This window comes from Chanodichthys erythropterus, chromosome 17 (assembly GCF_024489055.1).
Source record: "Chanodichthys erythropterus isolate Z2021 chromosome 17, ASM2448905v1, whole genome shotgun sequence".
Lineage (NCBI taxonomy): Eukaryota > Metazoa > Chordata > Actinopteri > Cypriniformes > Xenocyprididae > Chanodichthys > Chanodichthys erythropterus.
This window is the reverse complement of record NC_090237.1, coordinates 12,551,101-12,572,864: the sequence shown is the minus strand read 5'-3', so window position 1 is coordinate 12,572,864 and position 21,764 is coordinate 12,551,101. Positions and strand designations below refer to the sequence as shown.

The 21,764-nt window shown below is 36.7% G+C and overlaps 1 protein-coding gene across 1 annotated transcript; it reads left to right on the top strand.

Moving 5' to 3' along the window:
• The first annotated feature begins 15,303 nt into the window (after positions 1 to 15,303).
• igldcp (Ig-like domain-containing protein) lies at positions 15,304 to 21,709 on the top strand. The gene is made up of 6 exons (XM_067364779.1): positions 15,304 to 15,428; positions 16,657 to 16,697; positions 16,796 to 17,143; positions 19,387 to 19,656; positions 19,902 to 19,952; positions 20,090 to 21,709. Exons 1-6 carry the CDS (start codon positions 15,412 to 15,414, stop codon positions 20,167 to 20,169), a joined length of 807 nt encoding a protein of 268 aa, XP_067220880.1. The 5' UTR covers positions 15,304 to 15,411; the 3' UTR covers positions 20,170 to 21,709.
• Positions 21,710 to 21,764: the final 55 nt, after the last annotated feature.

Genomic DNA, 21,764 nt, shown 5'->3' with positions numbered 1-21,764 from the left:
TTAATAAAGCTTTTTTTTTTTGTAATTTTATATGTCCCAGTTCAATTTGCGAAAAGTGACTTTTTGACCCATTCCAAAAATCCCCATAACAAATTTTGATTTTGATATTGAACAGTTAGAATACATTTAGGTCATTTTCATGTATTAAAGAAATTTGTTCCCCATATAATATTTGCTATATGTAATGCAAAAACCTTGAAGCTCAGTATCTCAAAACTGCTCAGAATGCAGATAGAATATTATAATTCAGAAAGTATCTAAACGCAGAGTCCAGGCATAACAACTTGACACACTTAGAAAACAGGAAAAATCGTGAAATCCTATCAATAGGGGGCGCTACAACAGTACAACAAATAAACAATGATAACTCCACAACCTTCATGAACTTGAAATATGCTATGGAGCCCCGCACATGACATGCAGGAAAAAAACAGTAGGCTAAATAGTGCACTGTGCACGATTGACTACTTTGCTAAATCGAGGGAGCAAAATAGTAAATTGTGCATACAATTTAGCAAATTGAGGGAACAAAATAGTAAAGTGTGCGCACAATTTAGCAAATCGAGGGAATAAAATAGTAAAGTGTGCACACAATTTAGCAAATCGAGGGAACAAAATAGTAAAGTGTGCGCACAATTTAGCAAATCGAGGGAATAAAATAGTAAAGTGTGCACACAATTTAGCAAATCGAGGGAACAAAATAGTAAAGTGTGCGCACAATTTAGCAAATCGAGGGAATAAAATAGTAAAGTGTGCACACAATTTAGCAAATCGAGGGAACAAAATAGTAAAGTGTGCGCACAATTTAGCAAATCGAGGGAATAAAATAGTAAAGTGTGCGCACAATTTAGCAAATCGAGGGAATAAAATAGTAAAGTGTGCACACAATTTAGCAAATCGAGGGAATAAAATAGTAAAGTGTGCGCACAATTTAGCAAATCGAGGGAATAAAATAGTAAAGTGTGCGCACAATTTAGCAAATCGAGGGAATAAAATAGTAAAGTGTGCACACAATTTAGCAAATCGAGGGAATAAAATAGTAAAGTGTGCGCACAATTTAGCAAATCGAGGGAATAAAATAGTAAAGTGTGCGCACAATTTAGCAAATCGAGGGAATAAAATAGTAAAGTGTGCGCACAATTTAGCAAATTGAGGGAACAAAATAGTAAATTGTGTGTACAATTTAGCAAATCGAGGGAATAAAATAGTAAAGTGTGCGCACAATTTAGCAAATCGAGGGAATAAAATAGTAAAGTGTGCGCACAATTTAGCAAATCGAGGGAATAAAATAGTAAAGTGTGCGCACAATTTAGCAAATCGAGGGAATAAAATAGTAAAGTGTGCGCACAATTTAGCAAATTGAGGGAACAAAATAGTAAAGTGAGCACACAATTTAGCAAATCGAGGGAATAAAATAGTAAAGTGTGCACACAATTTAGCAAATCGAGGGAATAAAATAGTAAAGTGTGCACACAATTTAGCAAATTGAGGGAACAAAATAGTAAAGTGTGCGCACAATTTAGCAAATTGAGGGAACAAAATAGTAATTTGTGTGTACAATTTAGCAAATCGAGGGAATAAAATAGTAAAGTGTGCACACAATTTAGCAAATCGAGGGAATAAAATAGTAAAGTGTTCGCACAATTTAGCAAATCGAGGGAATAAAATAGTAAAGTGTGCACACAATTTAGCAAATCGAGGGAACAAAATAGTAAAGTGTGCGCACAATTTAGCAAATCGAGGGAATAAAATAGTAAAGTGTGCGCACAATTTAGCAAATTGAGGGAACAAAATAGTAAATTGTGTGTACAATTTAGCAAATCGAGGGAATAAAATAGTAAAGTGTGCGCACAATTTAGCAAATCGAGGGAACAAAATAGTAAATCGAGGGAACGAAACAGTAAATTGTGTGCACGATTTAGCAAATCGGTGGAACTAAATCATTTGTGCACACGATTTAGTAAATCGATAGCCTGGGTGCCAGCCTGAACCTCGCCCACAACATTTTTTGGACGGGAAGTTTGGTCTGGACTCGATCCATTGTGGAGTAATTATGCTCGGCTCCCAGAAGACCGAGCCAATCAAATTACTAGGGCGGGCTTTAATCGATGATGGACAGGCTATCTGCGGTTACGTAACCACCCACGTCATCAAAGAGCGCTTGGGTTGAATTGGTTTTCACTAACGATGACTGCAGCTGGAGAAGTAAGATGTTTAGATTCCGCTATCACGTCTGTAATAAAAGAAATCGACAGCGCATTCATTTTAAAAGACGAACAAAGAACCACAATCAAGGCATTTGTCGATGGGAAAGATGTGTTTGCCGTCCTTCCAACGGGATTCGGCAAAAGTTTAAGTACAAGTTCAACATACGTCACTTAATGCGTTGCTCTGATTGGTTGTAGGTCTATCCAATTGAGTGCAGAGTATTTTTTTTTACTGGTTCGGTTAAGACACGTCCCATAATTCAAGTGCAAAGGAGCAGTATCAGACTCACATTCTGCCTAGAATATGAGTATGACGAAGTCAGGCTAGTAAATCGAGGGGAATGAATTAGTAAACTGTGCACATGATTTACTTATTTTTTGTGCATGTCATGTGCGGGGCTCTGTAGTATGGTGGACATCCTAACATATCCTCTAATATGATTTGGATAGCAGCCAATCAATTTTCAGCGGATAAAAACGTCAAATCTGAATGGCCTACCATTAAAAAAATGCAAATATTTCTAAATCTTTTGAAAATGAATATGTGTATTTTTGTGATTTTTGTTAAAATTAGCCACATGGTGGTGCTACAATAAGCAACTTTACATTTTAGCTAATAACTCTGCAACCGTGTGTGACAGAATTAAAATTATTATTTCTTCAGAATCCTTTAAGACCCAACAATAGTAAAAATAACTTTTATGATTATCTAAAAACTTGAAAACCTCCTAGGCATTTGTCAGACCTTCACCAAACAATACAAACATCAGCGAGATCATGCTGACAAAAAGTTATCAAAAGAAATGTTATCTATTAAATAGGAGATACAATTTTTTATATATGTTAGTATGACCCATTATTATTGTCTATATATTGTGTGCACAAAGTCCAAAACTTCTCAAAACTTGTATTGAGAAAACATGTGTAGAACAATTCATTCTGAGAAACTATCAGCCATTTCAACTGAAAGATGAAGGAGGTAATATTAATGTTGCCCACTAGCCCTTGTGCATTCAAAAAAAAAAGTTACACTTAGGTTAAAAATGGACAAAAATGTCCATGCCAAAAAACTGTCATAGAAATATGATTTATTAATATTTTTTTCCACTTTCACTGATGTCAATTTTTTAACCAGCATCTGTTCTATCCATAGATACCAAATATTCATTAATTTTAAGAACTTTAACCCTTTAAATGCTGGTTTGTTTACATAATGCCATAGGTGTTTTTTTATGAAAAAATTAAAAATAGTAGTTAATTTTCATAAACTAAATGCTAAGCAGAATTTTTTTTCTTTGCTTATTAGATTCTTGGGTGGGTCAATGAAGAACAACAACATTAATTTTGAGGCATTTATATTTTTTATGTAGTGTCAGATTTTTTACAAAAAATAACACTTAGGTCGATAATGGACAAAAATGTCCATGCCAAAAAACTGTCATAGAAATATTATATATTAATATTTTTTCCACTTTCACTGATGTCAATTTTTTAACCAGCATCTGTTCTATCCATAGATACCAAACATTCATTCATTTTCAGAATTTTAACACTTTACAAATCGGTTTCTTTACATCCTCGGCTTCTAATGCACCTGTGTGCTCAGTGTCAGTGGGCAGCACTAGTTTCAGAGCTTCCTCTGCTGAGTAACGTCTCTTCAAACAATGAAATGATCAACCCCTCAAGCACCACATATGTATAGGTTTGGCTGTGAGGACACCTGTGTGAACTCAAACTTTGTATAAAATCTACCAGACTGAAAAATCAGTATTTTCTTGTGGTGAAAACTAAAATAATGTGTTTAGGGGCTTCTGAACGTCTACTTCAAATTCAAGCGTAACTTTTATCTCCGTACAAAAACAATAACAAGTGAAAAAGTGCAATCAAGGGTTAAGATGCGTGTTTGGTCAAAAAGAAGAACCTTAAAGCCTTCTTTGACCTTTTTCATAGTTTTCACATGACCCTATGACCCTGCCAAGGGTGTGACTCATACATGGAGTGGGATTTTTGATTGCCAGTATGATATAATTTCTTTCAAACTAATTACACAAATTAAATTTTCAGTAAACACCTGCAAACTACACTCTGACATCCTTACCAGTATACCCACACAATTATAGCTGCATTATTTTTCAAATTGACTCTATCATAGACTATAATATGCATAAGCAGAAAACTCAAATAAAGCGAGTATTTCTTTTATATGCCAAATTTGAAAATATGGCACAATCTAGTAAAAAATGGTAAAAATGTAAAATTTGAAGCCTTGCCGATAGAATGAATGCCTATTTGCAAATATTGTTTCATTTTATAGTCAAATGGCCCTGGGTTAAAAAATTGCAGTTTTAATGGGTTTCAATGTGGACATTTTTGTCCTTAAGGTCCTAAGTGTGAGTATTTTTTGTACGGAGGGTAAAATTGATTTTTTGAAGGAAATGAGGGTAAAATATTAAAATTCCAATAAAAATAAACACCTGAGCCAAAATTCATGTAGTTGGCATTAACAAAGGCACACTTAGAACAAAAAACAAAACTGAAATGGACAAAAATGTCCTTAAGGATGCACAAAAGGAGCCACAGATTAATAATATAACTTAGAGAACAAAATTTTCAGTTTTACTCAAATTAGGGTGATGCAAAAATTAGTACACCCCACTGAAAGTCTCTGGAGCAAAGCTAAATTTTAGACTACAAATGTGTAATAATTTCTTTACACCAGAAAGGTGAAGGCTACAGCAAAGCTTTACTTATTAGTCAAAATACTAGCAAAAGTGGTACAAACATTTAAAAAAGATGGAACTGCAACCATCGCATAGAGATGTCCAGGTCATCCCCAGAAGTTAACACCTCGACAGGAGCGTCTTCTGATGAGAAGGGCTGAAGAAAATCGGCATGCAAGTTCACTGCAATTATCTAAAGAAGTAGAAAACCAAACTGGGGTGACTATTTCCTGTGACACAATACGGCGACACTGCAGAGGAATGGCATGCGTGGGTGCCGTCCACGAAAGAAGCCTCTCCTAAAGCCCAGGCACAAAAAAGCCCACCTAGAGTAGGCCCATGCTGACAAAGATGAAGACTGGTACACTATACTCTGGAGTGATGAGACCAAGATAAATGGAGCTGAATGCTTCAAAACTATATGGTGTCGCAAAGGTGAGGAATACAAAAACTTTTGAACAGGATAAAGATGCCCACATTTTTTTTTTTTTTTTCATTTAGTACTACCTTCGGAAGCAGGTTAGCAGGTCCTCAATCCAAGCACAAGCTCAACACTTCACCACAACGGTAATCCCCAAAAAACACTAACATAACAGAAACTTTTAGGGGCAGTTTCCCGGACATGGGTTTAGATTAAGCCAGGATAGGCCTTAGAATAGTTAATCGTGGTTTAAAAAAATGGCTTTCAAAAATACACAGATTAAGTACAGATTACTAAAACCTGGACTATGGAGTCTTGATTTAAAATAAACCAGAATAATTTAAAACCAACTGGGCAAATCTGAATTATCATGATAGAGGTTGCCTATAAAGCATGGAATGAACCAAAAGCTTAAAATTGCATGGAACTGATCTAGACAAGAGACATTTATTTTAAAGCAAGCAAAATACATCAGCTGTAAAAAAAAAAAAAAAAAAAGATAAAGGAATGCCTGGAAATCTGTTTGTAATTAATTCTTTTTAAATAGATGGATTCTATATAATAATCATATGATTATTAATGGTTTTGTTTTGTTCTTTACATAGCAACAAACTAAATGTAACTATTCACAAATGTGATAATCTGTGTTTGCGGTCTAGAAATGATACTGATTTAATCCAAAGCACTATCATGGTTGCTTCATTATATTAAAAAGGCAAATTTTGTTAGCAGGTCCTCAACCCAAGCACAGCTCAACACTTCACCACAACGGTAATCCCCAAAAAATACAAACATAACAAAAACATTTACATAATAGAACATTAAGTCTCTCCATATTCTCATCTTTCTAAAAAAAAATGCATAAAATAACACTTTTTCAACATTTACTCTCCCACTTCAGCCCGGTGCAAAACATGATGGGAAGTGAAAGTCCTGTTTGATTGGGTTACTTGACTAAAACATTTTATTTCAAAATGAAAACATCAGGTGAGTTCTAGTAACCATTTCAAGTCAATTTAACATGAAGCAATCACATTTGAACCAGAAACAATGAAACAAAATAAATTGTTTAAATAAAGTGATCAGCATAAAAAAAAATCGTTCATAATATATCAATATTTATAAGTAATACATCTGTCTTCTTTGAAACACAATGTTAATCTGAAGTTAAACCTGCCTCCTGGTAGGTTTAATTTAAGCCTAAATTTAGTCCTGGAGTAGCTCTAGTCTTCCTCCGGGAAATCAGTTTATTAAACTTTAAAACCATGACAGAGAAAGTAGATTTCTGTTAATCTGATTTAAAGAGCCATTTTGATCAAGCTTAATCTCTGTCCGGGAAACCGCCCCTAAATATTTAACCTTTCTAGATCCCAATAAAACCAGACACAGTTTAAATGCTCCATTTAAAATGAAGAGACAATTTTATATATATTATAACATTTCTATAAAAAACATTTATGGTTATGGTATGATTAACCCCTTAACTGTCACCCCCACTTTTTTTTTTAGACAAGAAAATGCACTATCCAAACTTAAATTGTTGTAATTCAAGAATACTTTGGAGTATAGACATAAGGCTGGTCTTGTTTTAAAAAAGAAATTTGGCAGATTATTGTAGATGTGAAATAACTTATGTAAGTGAAACAGAAAAAAAGTTATAGAAGTTTAAGTTTATGAAAATGTAAAATGTAAAAATATAATATTTTATATAAAATATATATTTTACAAAACAAGTTTTACTCTAAATCTGCTAGGAAATCAAAGCCAAAAATCTGAACAAGTTGTGTTCCAAATTTCAGGTTGATATCTCAAAAAAATGAGCTTTCAGTAAGATTTTGTTTGGGCGCAGTACCACACTTTTTCACTAGATGACAACCAAGCTCCATTACTGACCATATAAAGGCACCTCCATTTCCATATATGGTTTGAGTGATCTGAACCATATATTTCCATAATTTTCATTCAATTTATGAAGTAGACATCCTATATAGAAGTAGTATGGGAAGTTTGGCAGAATTTGATATGAATTCAGCCTCTAATAAACATAAAAATAACATGTATGTACTAGGTTATAGATCGCCGCCACAAACATAAATGTGTTTTTTTTTTTTTTTTCTATTAAAAACATTTTCAGACCTTTTTTTCTCAAAAAAAAATTGAATAGATGTTATCTTTTGAACACTTGGCATGAAAACAAACATGTTTCAACCAATCTTTAATGATTTTTCATGTTCATCGCAATTTCAAAATAAAGGTCTGAACATGCCTTATGAGTATGAAAATATGCTTGTTGCAAATTGATAAATTACTGCTCCTCTGTAATTTATTTTGGAAATCAGTACATAGTACATAGTTTGTCAAGATAAGTTTAGGTTTAGTATAGAATATTACTGTTTTAAATATGTAATGGCAAACGCCCCACCTGTGAGACGGTGACAGTTAAGGGGTTAATAAAACAAACATTTATATGTTAAACGGCAAGCATACGGTTTTATAAATAGAAATAAATTATAAAAATGAAAAGGACATTAAGATAAATGCTTCAGATACTGTAAGGTTTTGAGCTGCAAATGAAATCTTCACATTTATTTGAAATTGTCCTGTGACATCTTGTGACATGTGATTCATCTAAACACATATTCTCAAACCCATAACTTATAGTGAAGATTCAAGATGGACTTTGCTATAAACCACACGACACAAGATATGTTGGTTTCAAGTGGATCAATAATTCACATAAGCCATTTGTGTTTGGACCCCAATGATAAATCTTTTTTTCATTTTTGTCTATAAGTAGCCTATTGTCATGTCTAGTTTTTTTCTTCATGATCTTGTTTTCATGATTATTTTGTAAATAGTCACGTTTCCTTTTTGCCATGTGCTTCCCTTTTTTGTCATGTTTTAGTCATGTGATTCTGCCATGTGCTCCCTTTGTCATGTGTCCCATATGTTGTCAGTGGTTAGTTGTCTTAATCATGTTTAGGTGTGTCTGTTTAGTCATTAGTCTGTAGGTATGCTGCCTTCACATGCTATCAGAAATTTTGTACTTCTCACATCTGAAGTCGTAATTACGAAGTCATCACATTCAAGTTTAGACTTGCGAGGGTGTTCAAACTCATATATCGGATAATTCTGATAACACGTGAATGCAGCATTAAGCCCTCATGCATCCATACAGTTGGTAAAGTGCTATGTTCAGGGGTGCACATAACTTTTTTGGTCTGGTTCTCAAGGGAGTACCTGGAGATTTTGCTTGGTACTCACACTTTACACGACACATCCTAAAAGCTGTCCTAATCACTTTCCTCCTGACTGCTCTCCTCACTATCTTCTTTTCTCTCGTACATGGTAGATGATGATAATGACTTTTTTTTTTTTTTACTAACATTAATGACAGCAAAGGCTGCTGCCACTTTAAGAAGGAAAGCACGGACCAAATAACTGACACACATCCGGTTTCTTTCTCAACACTTCACTTATGACTAGGGTGACCAGACGTCCCGTTTTTCCCGGGACAGTCCCGTATTTCAGCTCTATTTTTAGTGTCCCGACTTATTAAGAAAAAAATAATGTTTTGTCCCGTATTTCATCTTTCAACTGGGTGATGGAGTTCTGTCACACAAGAACAGCCTAATCAATTCGTCATAGAACAAAGTTACCATTCAATCACAATTCGTTATCGATTAGTGAAGGCGGGATAGGCGGAATCACGCTGAATAACACAGACCAGAAGCCTCTCTCTCACGCACTCTCTCTCTCTTTCGCGCGATCAGTTCTCCTCGCGCCTGAATGGTCAAATGCACACATAGTTTTTCAAAATGTCCATCGTGTGGAGTATCTCACGTAAATACAGTCGGTTAAGTGGACATAAACAGGTGGGTAAAAACAGGAAATGTGTCAGTAGCCTATATTACATCCATGGATTCGGTCCTAAAGGGACAGTAGCCTAATTAAATATTTGTCAGTATATTCAAATGTGAAAAAACAAGTTTAATCTCTGTCGTATTTGTTGTATTGTTTGTAAATTTCTTTTTATATAACAATATATAACAAATATTTATATCTACACTGCCCTCCAAAAGTTTAGAAACGCCCTAGAAAAGTGGGGTTTTGGACAATATTGGCATGAATCCTTTTTAATTTGTGATAATTTTGCACTGGTAAGGGACAACACAAATTATAAAAACACATTTTATTACATAAACAGTTTATACATAGAAAAAAACTTAAATTTTTGATTCATCAAAATATCCAGCATTCGCAGCTATCTGACCTAAACTGGGTTCTGATTGGTTCATTGTATTCTAAACTTAATTGGCAATCAATTGTTGAAGCTATTAAGGTGTGCTGACCCAAAAATCTTTTACAAACCCGGGCCAAGTTTAAACCAGTAACCAGCATCACAGCTGGCAAAGGGGCATGTCTGACTTTGACATGTATATACTGCCATTATTATGTAATGAAATGAAATGAACACGTGAAAATTATTATTGCTGGATAATGTCAAGTTACTGTAATGTATTTGCACCAAAAAATTATAAGGATTTATGCTGATATCGTCCAAAACCAGACTTTTCCAGGGGTGTTTTCAAACTCTTGGAGGGCAGTGTATATATATATATATATATATATAAAATATCGGTCTTTGTCAGGTGACGTCACACTCGTGAAAACCGAAGTGCATTATGGGTGTCGCCGCCATTTCTGAGGTATCCAAACAATCTCTGTATCAGTGCAGAGTTGTTTCTTCCTTGGCTACTTTTCATTGTAAAAATGGCACACTTTTGTTGTGTGAAAAGCTGCAATAATTTGTCCCACGATAGAAAATGTCAAAAACTTTACTACGAGATTAGATTTAGTCGGTTTCCTACTTGAAAAAAGGCTGTACGGAGAGTATGTAGAGGCAATAACAGAGGCGCCGGATCGCATGGGTTGCCGCGGTGAGACATCACTTTCGTTAAGATATCTCCATTCATGTATGTTTGCTTTCTACATTTCACAAAGGTAAGTTAGAGGTTTCTGTTTTCTAAAGTAGAAAACGTTATAGCAACGCATTGTTTTGGATTGTATGTGCTATGAAACAAGTCAATTTAAACTGAATCCCTTTACTTGAATATGTCTACATTTTTTTTCTTAATTTTGCTACAGCATTTTCATACTTAAGGTACGACATTTTTGCTCTGTATCCATATACTGATTCTTATTTTCTGACTACTTTTTACAGCTGTGGTCTGTGGACCTTTTCATTTCATTGCAGATCAGCCTGCTTAAAGATTATGGAGACTGACCCCAACTGGACACCATCCCTCCCTACATTAAGGCCACATCAGCATTAAACACAGGCTGTGTCTCAATCAGCTCCCTAGTTCATTAGTTAGGGCACTGATCAGGACGGTCTCAGTCACAAAATTTGTATACACAATATACTGATTCAAGAGCTCAGAGCTGATTGAGATGCACACACAGACGTAAGGAAAAACAATCCAGTCAGCTACTTGGGTAAAGTTGGTTTTATATTTGCACATTCAGACTTCTGATAAATTGAGACTTTCCAATAAATATGCAATAAATTAATGTTTGCGAATTTTAAGCAGCGACATGATATTGACAACCAACGATTGTCAACTTATAACATTTTTCACAGTCGATCAAAATAGGCAAGTATTGTTTAATGACATATTTACTTGTGAATGTCCACTGAATGTCCAGTTTAGTGTGATTAACAAGGCTATTGAATACGGATGTGCGAATATAAAACCAACTTTACCCAAGTCAGTCAGCTAACACTATGGTCCATCAGGCTGGAGAGAGTGATCATCTTCACACTGAGAAGATGCAGGAGGCTGGAGGAGATGGTGATCTGCATGTGCAGAAGTAAACCGACTTGATATGTACAGGATGTCTGATGTTTGTTTTGGAGATGATGATGTTAATGTACTATACGGGTCTGCCAAACCTGGGAACCTTTATGGCGTTATTACAATTTTTTTTTTTTTTTGTGCCTCTGCGCATGTTTGAATCTTTTGTAGAATTGTAGTGTAAAAATGTGCTGATGCTTTATCCAGTCTTGCATGAACAATAAAGCATGTATAATAAAATTTTTCAGGGTGATTTGTAGATTTATGTTATATGCACTTATAGTATTAATAGGATAATTAATAATATACACAATCTGTAAATCAGATATTTAACTTGCATGACATATCTTTGTTTTTATTATTATTAAGGCTTTTGGACAAAAAAAAGACTCATAATGTCATTGACCCAGACAACACAGAGGTAGATGGAGGACAGTAATTTACAAATTATTTTGGCTCTAAAAGGTATACTATATCAGAATGTACTATAATAAAATACACTATTAAATTCTACATACATCTCTGATGATGCCTTGTTTATTGGAACAATGTTTATAGTGTTATACATTGGTTTATGTACTTAATGCAATAAAGAAAAAAAAATGCATGAAAAAAAGGGTAGTATTAGTTCAAAATTCTTCCTGATAACACTAAACCATCCTTAATCATGCACTTGTTATATACGGTAGTTAACACGAAATCATCATCATTATCGTTACTATACTGTGTTATCGCAGTCCTTCCTTCAGAACATAAATAAATCCTGCACCCATTAGTGAAATATCTGTGAGCTTCGAGGGATTTATAGTTTTTAAATTGTTCACTATGCGTTTATGCCATAAACAAGACAGTTAACAATATTTAAGTATGATGATTTAAGTAGCAATGCGGGGTCAGTAGCACTCCAACTTACTGCAGTCAGTTCGTACAGATCTATGTTATGAATGGATGGAAATTTCTCCAAATAACGGTCCCTGGCATCTTTGGTGAGTTTATCGCGATATGAAATTTTAACTTTGTTCTTGTGCTTTTTCATATTTGCGAGTTATTTGCTTGTTATCTCAACTCGTGTAATCTCTTTCATTCTCACAGTCAGCAGGGATACCACAAATATGGCGCCGCGGTGACGTCACACACAACAAAATCACGTGTCTGACAAAGACCGATAGTGAAATAAAATTTCTTATATCATGGTCATATTGCGCACTCGTCCCGTATTCCACCATGAGAAATCTGGTCACCCTACTTATGACATAACCGAGAGAATACTTGCCGAGACAGGTATTTTGACATAATTTTGTGTGTATGTTTCCTTTCAAGCGCAAGTAAACGCGAAAGCGGAATTAATTCTGTGATCGAACGCTGTCTGACTCTCATCATGCATGCATTTCGGGGGGCTGTGCGCACAGATTACAGTTCGCGAGTCCCGATTTTTGCCTCTTCTTCCGCTTTTAAAGTCGTTTGAATGTGTTAATTGGCGAGACAAAACACGTCCAAATTACAAACTTTCACTCTATAATGGTTAAATATAGCAGTTAATCCGCGAATCACATGCGTGCCGAACCGTTGGACCTTATCCGTATGGATCACGGATTAACTGCGATCCGTTGCACACCTAATAATTAAAGAACACACATATTATGATGATTGCTATCTTACTAGAGATGGAGAAAAATCCTACTCCAATAAGTAAACGTATCCATGTGAACCGGTACTCAAAAGCGCTTCCCTCCATGTTTTGGTACGCATAGTTTATTTTTACCGCGCATGCGTACCTGCGTACCTCTTATGTGCACCCCTGGCTATGTTCCTCTTTCAAGTCAAGTCATTGTTTCTTTTGTGGTTTGTTCATGTTGGGAAATTAATAAACTGCTCTTGGGTTCTTCTGCAACTTGCTTCAGTGGACTCATTACACCTATATTTAGTTAGGGGTTCAAGCACGAAGTGCTCTGAAACCCTATTGTAATTGTCCGGATTTTTATTATTCTTTTTCTTCCGCCGTAAAACGCATTGTGCAGCCTAAACCGTAAGGCCTAGAGACTTGAAATTTATCCAGATTGTAGAGCTCAATTTGGGGAGAACCTATCAAAGTCTCTGCCCAATCGGCCTAATGGGGGCGCTACAGCGCAAAAAACTAAATTTTCAGACATTTTTGGCCATAGCTCGTAAAATGCTTGACGTAGACTCAAAAACTATACATCGTTGCATTCCTTGGGTTAGACCGAACAAAATTGTTTTGCACCGTTTTTCCGTAAAATTGACCCAAAGCCCAAACCTACTTTTGTGAACTAGTCCTAGGATTTTCAACCGATCGGAACCAAACCACTGCAGAAATATTCCCTGTTAAAAAAGACGAGAAAGCTTTGAATAACGCTGTGAATGGTATAATGGTATAATATTAACGTTAAAATTACTTTGGACAACTTAACTAGTTATTTATAAAAGAAATGCCGGTGACGGCAACCTAACAATTGTTAAATGACGGTCGGTTCAGTTAGCCATCAATAACGTAATTTGTATTTGTATAATTTATAATATCAATACGGTAGTAATTTGTACTGGCATTTAAACGTTAAACTTTATTTATCTGACATATTTACTACAGTTATAACAAATATTTGGTAACGTAAATATACTTACATTTGAAAGCATATTGCCCATTAACGTCCAACATTTTTTTAAACATTTTTTAACAAGATTGCAAAGCTGCACGCATAGGATTGTGGGTGATTTGAGAGCGCGAAGGCTACACATATGCATCCTTTCCTGTGTATGGGATATTTTTCGAACGAAGGACTCAGTCCTTGTTTGAAATTTCGAGGATCCTCGACATTGGAACAGTCCTTTGACGGATGTCGATGACGTAGCATCCTTGAAATTCTGGCTTCCGAGGATCCTTCCTTGACATTGAGAAATGCCTAGTGTCTTGGTCCAAGGAGGCATGATGGTCTATGAGGACATTGGTGTATCTCAAAAAACATGGCCGCCATCAGCCAATGAAGTTTGAGCACCTATTAGACAAGGTTAACGGAGGCCGATCGGAACAAAACTCGATGGGCATGTTTGACTCATGGTCCTTGAGGTCTGTAAGAATTTTGAAAGAAATCGGCCACAAGTTGGCGCTAACGAGTTTTACGCCTCAGTAATCACGTGGTGTGTCACAAAACCACACAATATGCATATCATTTGATAGATCTCCTCATGCTGAACAACTTTGCCTCAACAACTAATGCTGTCAATCAAATTGTTTATTAATTATTCACAAATATGTGAAAAACCTACTTTTGCGAACTAGTCCTAGGTTTTTCGTCCGATCGGAACGAAACCAGTGTAGTACAATTCTATGGACTCTCTAGATCAATAATTATCAAAAAAAAAAAAATTAACTTTACCATTTTGGTTGCTATAACAAGGTCATTTATAAAATGGCCGTGGTAAAATGTACTCAAAAGCTTATAATTCCTAAATTAAAACTCAGAACTTCACGAAATTAAGTGAGCACATGCAGCATATGCCTCTAAAGAAGCATGCCAATTTTTATGGAGATCGACCCATAGGTGGCGCTATAACTGTAAAAGCTTTAAAATACATATATTTTCAATGGTAAATTGCCTGTTTTGGCTGAAAATGGTCAATTCCTTCTATGATTTAGGTGTTTACATGCTTGCTAAATAAAACTTAAATATCTTTTAAACTTTAAAGTATCTTTTTATGCCCGGTAAAACCCCGGTAAATGTTGCTTGCAGCATTTTTATTTCTATTTCATTTAACACACATGAGTACATTATTTGGCAGGGGACAACCTTGTGTAATGTTGTTTAAATTATTTTTTTTTTCTGTCCAGATTACACATCGGTCTACTAGTGCTAGATTGACATCCAACATGATAGAAACAACAACCAGGGACTTGTTGAAAATTTTGTAAATTTGCTTTATCTTTGACCAAGGATGTCATTAATCAAACTAAACATTCATCTTGAAACACTGAGCACACCTTCATGTTATGTCATCCCAGACTAGGGTCACCACCTATGTGGAAAAACATGTCACTTTGGTTAATAATGGTTAATGCAAAATCGACGCGCTGAGGTAATGAAAGTTTCGTTTTAGAGAAATGGAGAAAGACTGTAGTAGATAACGCTGCAGCTGAGCTCTTCACAGTCATAGCATATCTGGCAGGAACAGGAGCCGATCACAAATGCGACATGGACAGAATTAACTGGTGAGAAACCTCTTTAATACCAACTCAATATTAGACTATAGGTAACATTATGAGAATATTGACACGTTCTTAAAATGTAAAGATTCGAATCAACATTCGGAGCTTGTTGTTTTTTAAAAGTGTGTCGCTTGACTGAGTAGGCTAGCATAACCTGATCCAAAATACAAAATTGAATAAGTGCTATAAAATAGTAGTAATAGCTACATAAAAAAACTATGTGGACCTAGAACTGCGGTCCTGAAACTGCAGCCTCCGGTAGGCTACTGCAGGATCCTACCAGCTAGATTGAGTTTAAGTTTCGTTTCACATCAACACTGCTGCGGCTGTTTAATCAGGAATCCGAAACTGAGAGAGCAAGAAGCGTAAAAAAAAAAAAAAAAACAGATGGAGCAGAATGTAATAGAACACAAGAACGCATTCGTCTCAAAACGCGTTGGAATATTTTAAACTTGAAAACGCCTAGGGGGAAAAAAAGATGATTTCAAAATATTTTTTTTTTTTCCGGCAGAATAGCCTATAAACAAAAGAAAGACATCTGGATAAACTAATTGACTAATTGGTTTGGATGACCATCTTAGCTAGCAAAAATGTGTTCTAAAAACGTTAGTTCCCATTGAGTAATGAAAACATTATTCTGAATGAGGATAAATGTTAGTTTAAGGGAACATTTGTATTTTATACTTCTGCAAACATACGGTTACGTTCCGTTAGAATGTTCTCTAAAAAGTTCTTTTTAAGAACTGTTCAATCCAAAAATTGTTCATCAATGGCATTTTGGGACATATCTAACAACAAACGAACATCCAACTAAAACGTTTTTTAAAACGTAAATAGCCTAATGTTTTTGTGCTAATGTTAAAGACCAGGGGCCAGTTGCATAAAATTAGCCACTATGTGTCTTAAGAGCTAGTTTGACCAACTAGCAGTTAGATAAGAGGTGATCAGTCTTACGTTTCCAGTTCAAATTAGACCAATCTACCTTTTTATGGTGGACCAATCTTGAAGAAAAAAATGAGATGACTAACTTTTAAGACTAGTCTAAGCAGTCTATGCAACTGGCTACAAATAACTGTGAATGAATGTTCTATTAACGTTAGTGGAATACTGTTTGTTCATAACTTTGAAAGAACCTTGCCAGAACGTTCCCTTGTTTGCTGGGGTCATTTGTAAAGTAGATATGATTCAAGTCTCTGTAATTATAATTTAACCTTTATAACATTCTTCACAGGGTTTCGGCCTTTCTAATGCAATGGCTTCTCATTTGTGTTGGTAAGTAGATAATGACAATAGTAGGCCAACTTTATTAGGCTATTTATAAGCATTTTTGCTTTTTATATAGCTAGTTAAATAATAATTTATCCCTATAGGCTCCTCTCCCCTCTCAGTGGTTGTCTACACCTCATCGAAGGTTGGTCTGCCAGCTGTGCTGCCATGTGCTGTGGGATCACACCTGGACTCTGGTCAAACGCCTCACATTCAGTGGCAGACCATAACCAATTCAGTGTTTGAGCGAATGGGAGAGGAACTCTTTCAGGGGGAGGCTTACAGAGACCGGGCGGATGTGCCTGAGGAAATGCTTATGAGGGGAAACTGCTCTCTGTTCTTGCGGGATGTCAGATTCAGCGATGCAGGCATTTACAAGAGTTACCTGGTGGTTGGTGAATCAAGTATCAAGAACCGAATTTTCATTCAGAGTGTTCATCTTGCAGTTGTTGGTGAGAGTTTAACACTTAACACTGAAACATATACCTTAAAGTGTATCAAAGGCAAAACTTTCACAAAAATGTTTAGAAAATGCAAAGATCTAAAAATGTACAGTTTTAAAGGAATAGACCGTGTTCAGTACAAGTTAAGCTCAACTGACATCACATGTGAAGTAATATATTTATTACCACAAAAATTCATTTTGACTTGTCCCTCCTTTCTTTACTTAAAAAAAAAGAGCAAAAATCTGGGTTGCAGTGAAACATTTAAAGGGATAGTTTACCCAAAAATGAAATTTCTGTCATTAATTATTTACCCTCATGTCGTTCTAAACCTGGAAGACCTTCGTTCATCTTCAGAACACACATTAAGATATTTTTGATGAAATCTGAGAGCTTTCAGACCTCCACATACACAGCAACGTCATAACCAATTTCAAGGCCCAGAAAGGTACATGAAGACATTGTTAAAATAGTCCATGTGACTGCAGTGGTTCAACCGTAATGTTATGAAGTGGCGAGAATACTTTTTGTGCACTGTAACACAGTTCGTATGTACGGGAAGAAGGAGGCGGGAACCGGCGAACGTTTAACACAACTTTTAATTCCAAAATAAATAAAGAACAAAACGAAAGTAATGCCGGCAGACCCTCGCGGACGTCTGCCGGCCACACAAACATAATAAACCATAAAATAAAGTCCAGGCCTGGTCCTCTCTCGTCCTTCACGGTCGTCACTCCTCCTTTTATGCTCCCGGAGCTCCTCCGTGAGAGACTCAAGGCCGGTGCACCTCACAGGTGTAGCTTGTTAACTCTTGCGCCACCGGCCTCGCGCCGTTCCCTCACGGCTCTCGCCCGCCCTGGTCACCACATACCCCCATCGCCCCTCGCAGACCGGGAGGTATTCCCGAGTCTGTGCTCTACTCCCCCCTGGGGCCTGTCTCGGCGGCTGCAGCACCTGGGGGTAAGGACAGATGAGATGAGAGAAAGGAGACGGAAGCAAGGGGAGTGACAGGACGAGAGAGGGGAGAGAGGAAAAAGAAAGAGGAAAAAAAAAATTCTGGGTCCGGTTCCCAGACACACTGCCGCTCGGTCCTCAGCCTGCCGAGAAGCTTTTCCTCGCGGTGCCACATGTGATGGCACTGGGCACTTGGTGGACGGCCCGATCCTCGACCGCCTCCTGACGGCCAGTGATGGCTCCTCTGGCTAAGGGCAGCCGGCAGCGAGTCCCCCACCCCCTGCTCCTCCCCTTCATGGCGGACGGCAGCGACTCCTCCGCTCCCTCCTGGACGGCAGCCACCCCACCTCGTCCCAGGAGCACGGCATCCAGGTCTCCGTCCCACCTTTCACAAGGCTCCAGTACCACTGCCTCGGGCAACCTCTCGCGGTCTTCACTCCCGAACTCCGCAGCACCGCGATCCCCCTCAGCAGCGAGGGCTCTCCAACAGCATGTCCCTCCTTCCTCCCGGGTTTCGGCACCAATGTAACACAGTTCGTATGTACGGGAAGAAGGAGGCGGGAACATTTATCTCTCGCGGACGTCTGCCGACCACACAAACATAATAAAACAAAAAATAATATCCAGGCCTGGTCCTCTCTCGTCTTTCACTGTTGTCGCTCCTCCTTTTATGCTCCCGGAGCTCCTCCGTGAGAGACTCAAGGCCAGTGCACCTCCCAGGTGTAGCTCGTTAACTCTCGCGCCACCGGCCTCACGCCATTCCCTCACGGCTCTCGCCCACCCTGGTCGCCGCCACATGCGCAAAACCAAAACAAAAATAACGACTTTATTTATCAATTTCTTGTCTTTCTGGTCAGTCTTCTACGCTGTTGATGTTGTAAACATAGTGCAGTGCTTCCGGGTTCTACGCCAGAATGCTGACTCATTATTGGACGGCTCCTGCATCAACATCACACACATGCGCCATGGTGCTCTCGTGAACAGCGTTGGCCCATAATGAGTCAGCGTTCTGGTGTAGAACCCGGAAGCGCTGCACTGTGTTTACAACTTCAACAGCATTTTCTGGACCTTGAATGTGGTAATTATGTTGCTTTATGGGGATAAAAAACCTCTTGGATTTATTCAAATATATCTTAATTTGTGTTCTGAAGATGAACCAAGGTCTTACAGGTTTGGAACGACATGAAGGTGAGTAATTAATGACTGCGGCCAATCTACATACTCACTGTTTCCATATAGCGGAAACCTAAATTGATGCTTACTTTTACCTCCATCTGGCTTGTCTCTTCCCACGGTAGATCACAAGATCATCAAGCCTGTGGAGACTGGATCAGACCTGATCCTGGATCTGCACACAAATCAAGCTGAGCAAGTTATTTTTCAAAACAAAAATGACACCAGATGGACAGTCTTGTGGGAAAGAGGTGCAGACATAAGCAAGAAAGGCTATCCAAAAGAGAGAGACAACAAGTTGTTTTTTACGAGGGTTACGGCCAGCAGTGCCGGAACATACAAAGTTCTAGACTCACAGGGTTTGGCGCTCAGCACAGTGAAGGTCACAGTTAAAGGTAGGTCACTTTTATTGAGTACATTACTACACCCTTAAAATAAAGTGGCTTTATGGTTCCATGAAGAACCATTAACAAAAATGTTTCTTTAGATTATTAAAATTTTCTTCACATGAAGAAAAAAAATGGTTCTTTTATGGCTTCACTGCGAAAAAAACCCCTTTGGGACATATTTTTAATAGTGTATTTACCTGTTATAGCCAGTTGCAAGACTGTGTTAATCTCAGTCTTTTTCTCAATTGTAGAACCTGTGCTAGCAAAAGAAACTGAATCTCTGCGAATACATTCTGAATTAGGTAAGCTGTACAAAAATAGTGTTTCTTGACAAGCTAAGGAGAATATTTTTTTTTAATTAAACACCTTGATTGGAAAGAAAGACATTCCTGTTTCTAACCATTTTGTTCTTTATTTCTTTCACTCTCACTTATTTTAGGTAACGCTACAATGAGTATGCCTCCTTTAAGCCTCATTATTCTTTTCCTCTTATTTCACCTAATGCTTCAAATGAATTGAAATCGTTCTCATTTAAAAAAAAATTTCCTTTTCATTTTATCGGTAGCACTTTGAAATAAGGTCCCATTAGTTAACATTATTTAATGCATTAACATCAAAACTGGGCCAAAAAGTATGAAGTAGTGTGTGATTATGTAAAAACTGTGTGGATACTTGCAGTGGTTGTTTTACTGTACTCTACATTGAATTGTTAAAATGCATCTAAATAAAGAGAGAATTAATATATATAATCAATGTAACAATATGTAAAATATTGCAATGCCTATAATCCGCAGAGTCCTGAAGATGTAAAGGGACAAACCCTCAGATCAATTAATGGGGCCCAGAATTGAAATTTATCAGTTATCAGTTACAATGGCTTTGAAATCAATGGGAAGTATTTGTGTGAGAATTTTGTCATTTGTGAGTATTATGTGAGAAAGTGCCACAGGACCTGAGTTTATAAATTTTTTTTGTAGAATAATAGGGACTATGCAAATATATAAGCCGTTGTTTTTAGCTAAGCAGGGGTGTGTTTCCCGTACAAAGACGTAACTTTGCCATAATACAATGGCATTGTTGAAGAAATCAACTAGCTAGTCATGACTGTTACCCGAAACCATATTGTCACAAATTGCGCACTCTTCAAAAATGGCATTTTAAATCTCTTGAAAACCTAAAAGAAGTAAATGACATTTGTATTTATTTGAAATAAAAGACTTTACTGAATGTCAGTTTGCTTATTTTGCTCAAGACAAGGATTTATTAATCCTTTATTGCAAACAAGAAACTATGCTTAACCACAGGTGGAAAGCTGTCGTTCCAACCACACAACCTTGTGATGCCGTTTGCGAATGTTCGTTGGAACTATGGTTTCGGGAAACACCTGTTTCATAGCATGCCAGGTCATATCACACTGGACTAATGACACCTTTTTTAACTAATAGCAAGACATTTGTTGTATGAATGGTTGCATATACTTGCTAAAAAACTTACAAAAAAAGTTATCAGCCTTTACACTTTTATTATTCCACCAAATTCATAGCATGAGAGGTACCTGAAAACTAAGATTAAAGAAGACAATAGCCTTGAAAACTTAAATGGATAGTTCACCCCACTATGAAATGTCATTGAAATGTCATCATTTAATCACCCTCACGTCATTCCAAACCTGTACAAGTTTCTTTGTTCTGCTGAACACAAAAGATATTTTAAAGAGTGATAGTAACCAAACAGTTTCTGGTCCCCATTTACTTTCATAGTACTTTTTTTACATACTGTGGAAGTTAATGGAGACCAGCAGTTACCCACATTATCAAAAATATCTTCTTTTGTGTTCAACAGAACATAGAAACTCATACAGATTTAGAACAACTTGAGGGTGAGTAAATGATGACAGAATTTTAATTTTTTAATTAAAATAAGTAAATCCCTTTAAGACAAAAAAATATTTTTTTTTATTTTAATCTATTAAAATGGCTAACATTTAAATCACAGCACTGTATATGACTTGCTATATTTATATGGTGCTTATTGTACCTATTATGACATTATTATTTTATTTATTTGTATCACATTTATCTATTTTTTTTCAGCAAAAAACACTGCATTGTCCT

Coding starts and splice junctions, on each gene's coding strand:
- igldcp (XM_067364779.1), top strand. Junction 16,698..16,795: donor ATGGCTTCTCATTTGTGTTG/GTAAGTAGATAA, acceptor TTATCCCTATAG/GCTCCTCTCCCCTCTCAGTG. Junction 17,144..19,386: donor TGTTCATCTTGCAGTTGTTG/GTGAGAGTTTAA, acceptor TTCCCACGGTAG/ATCACAAGATCATCAAGCCT.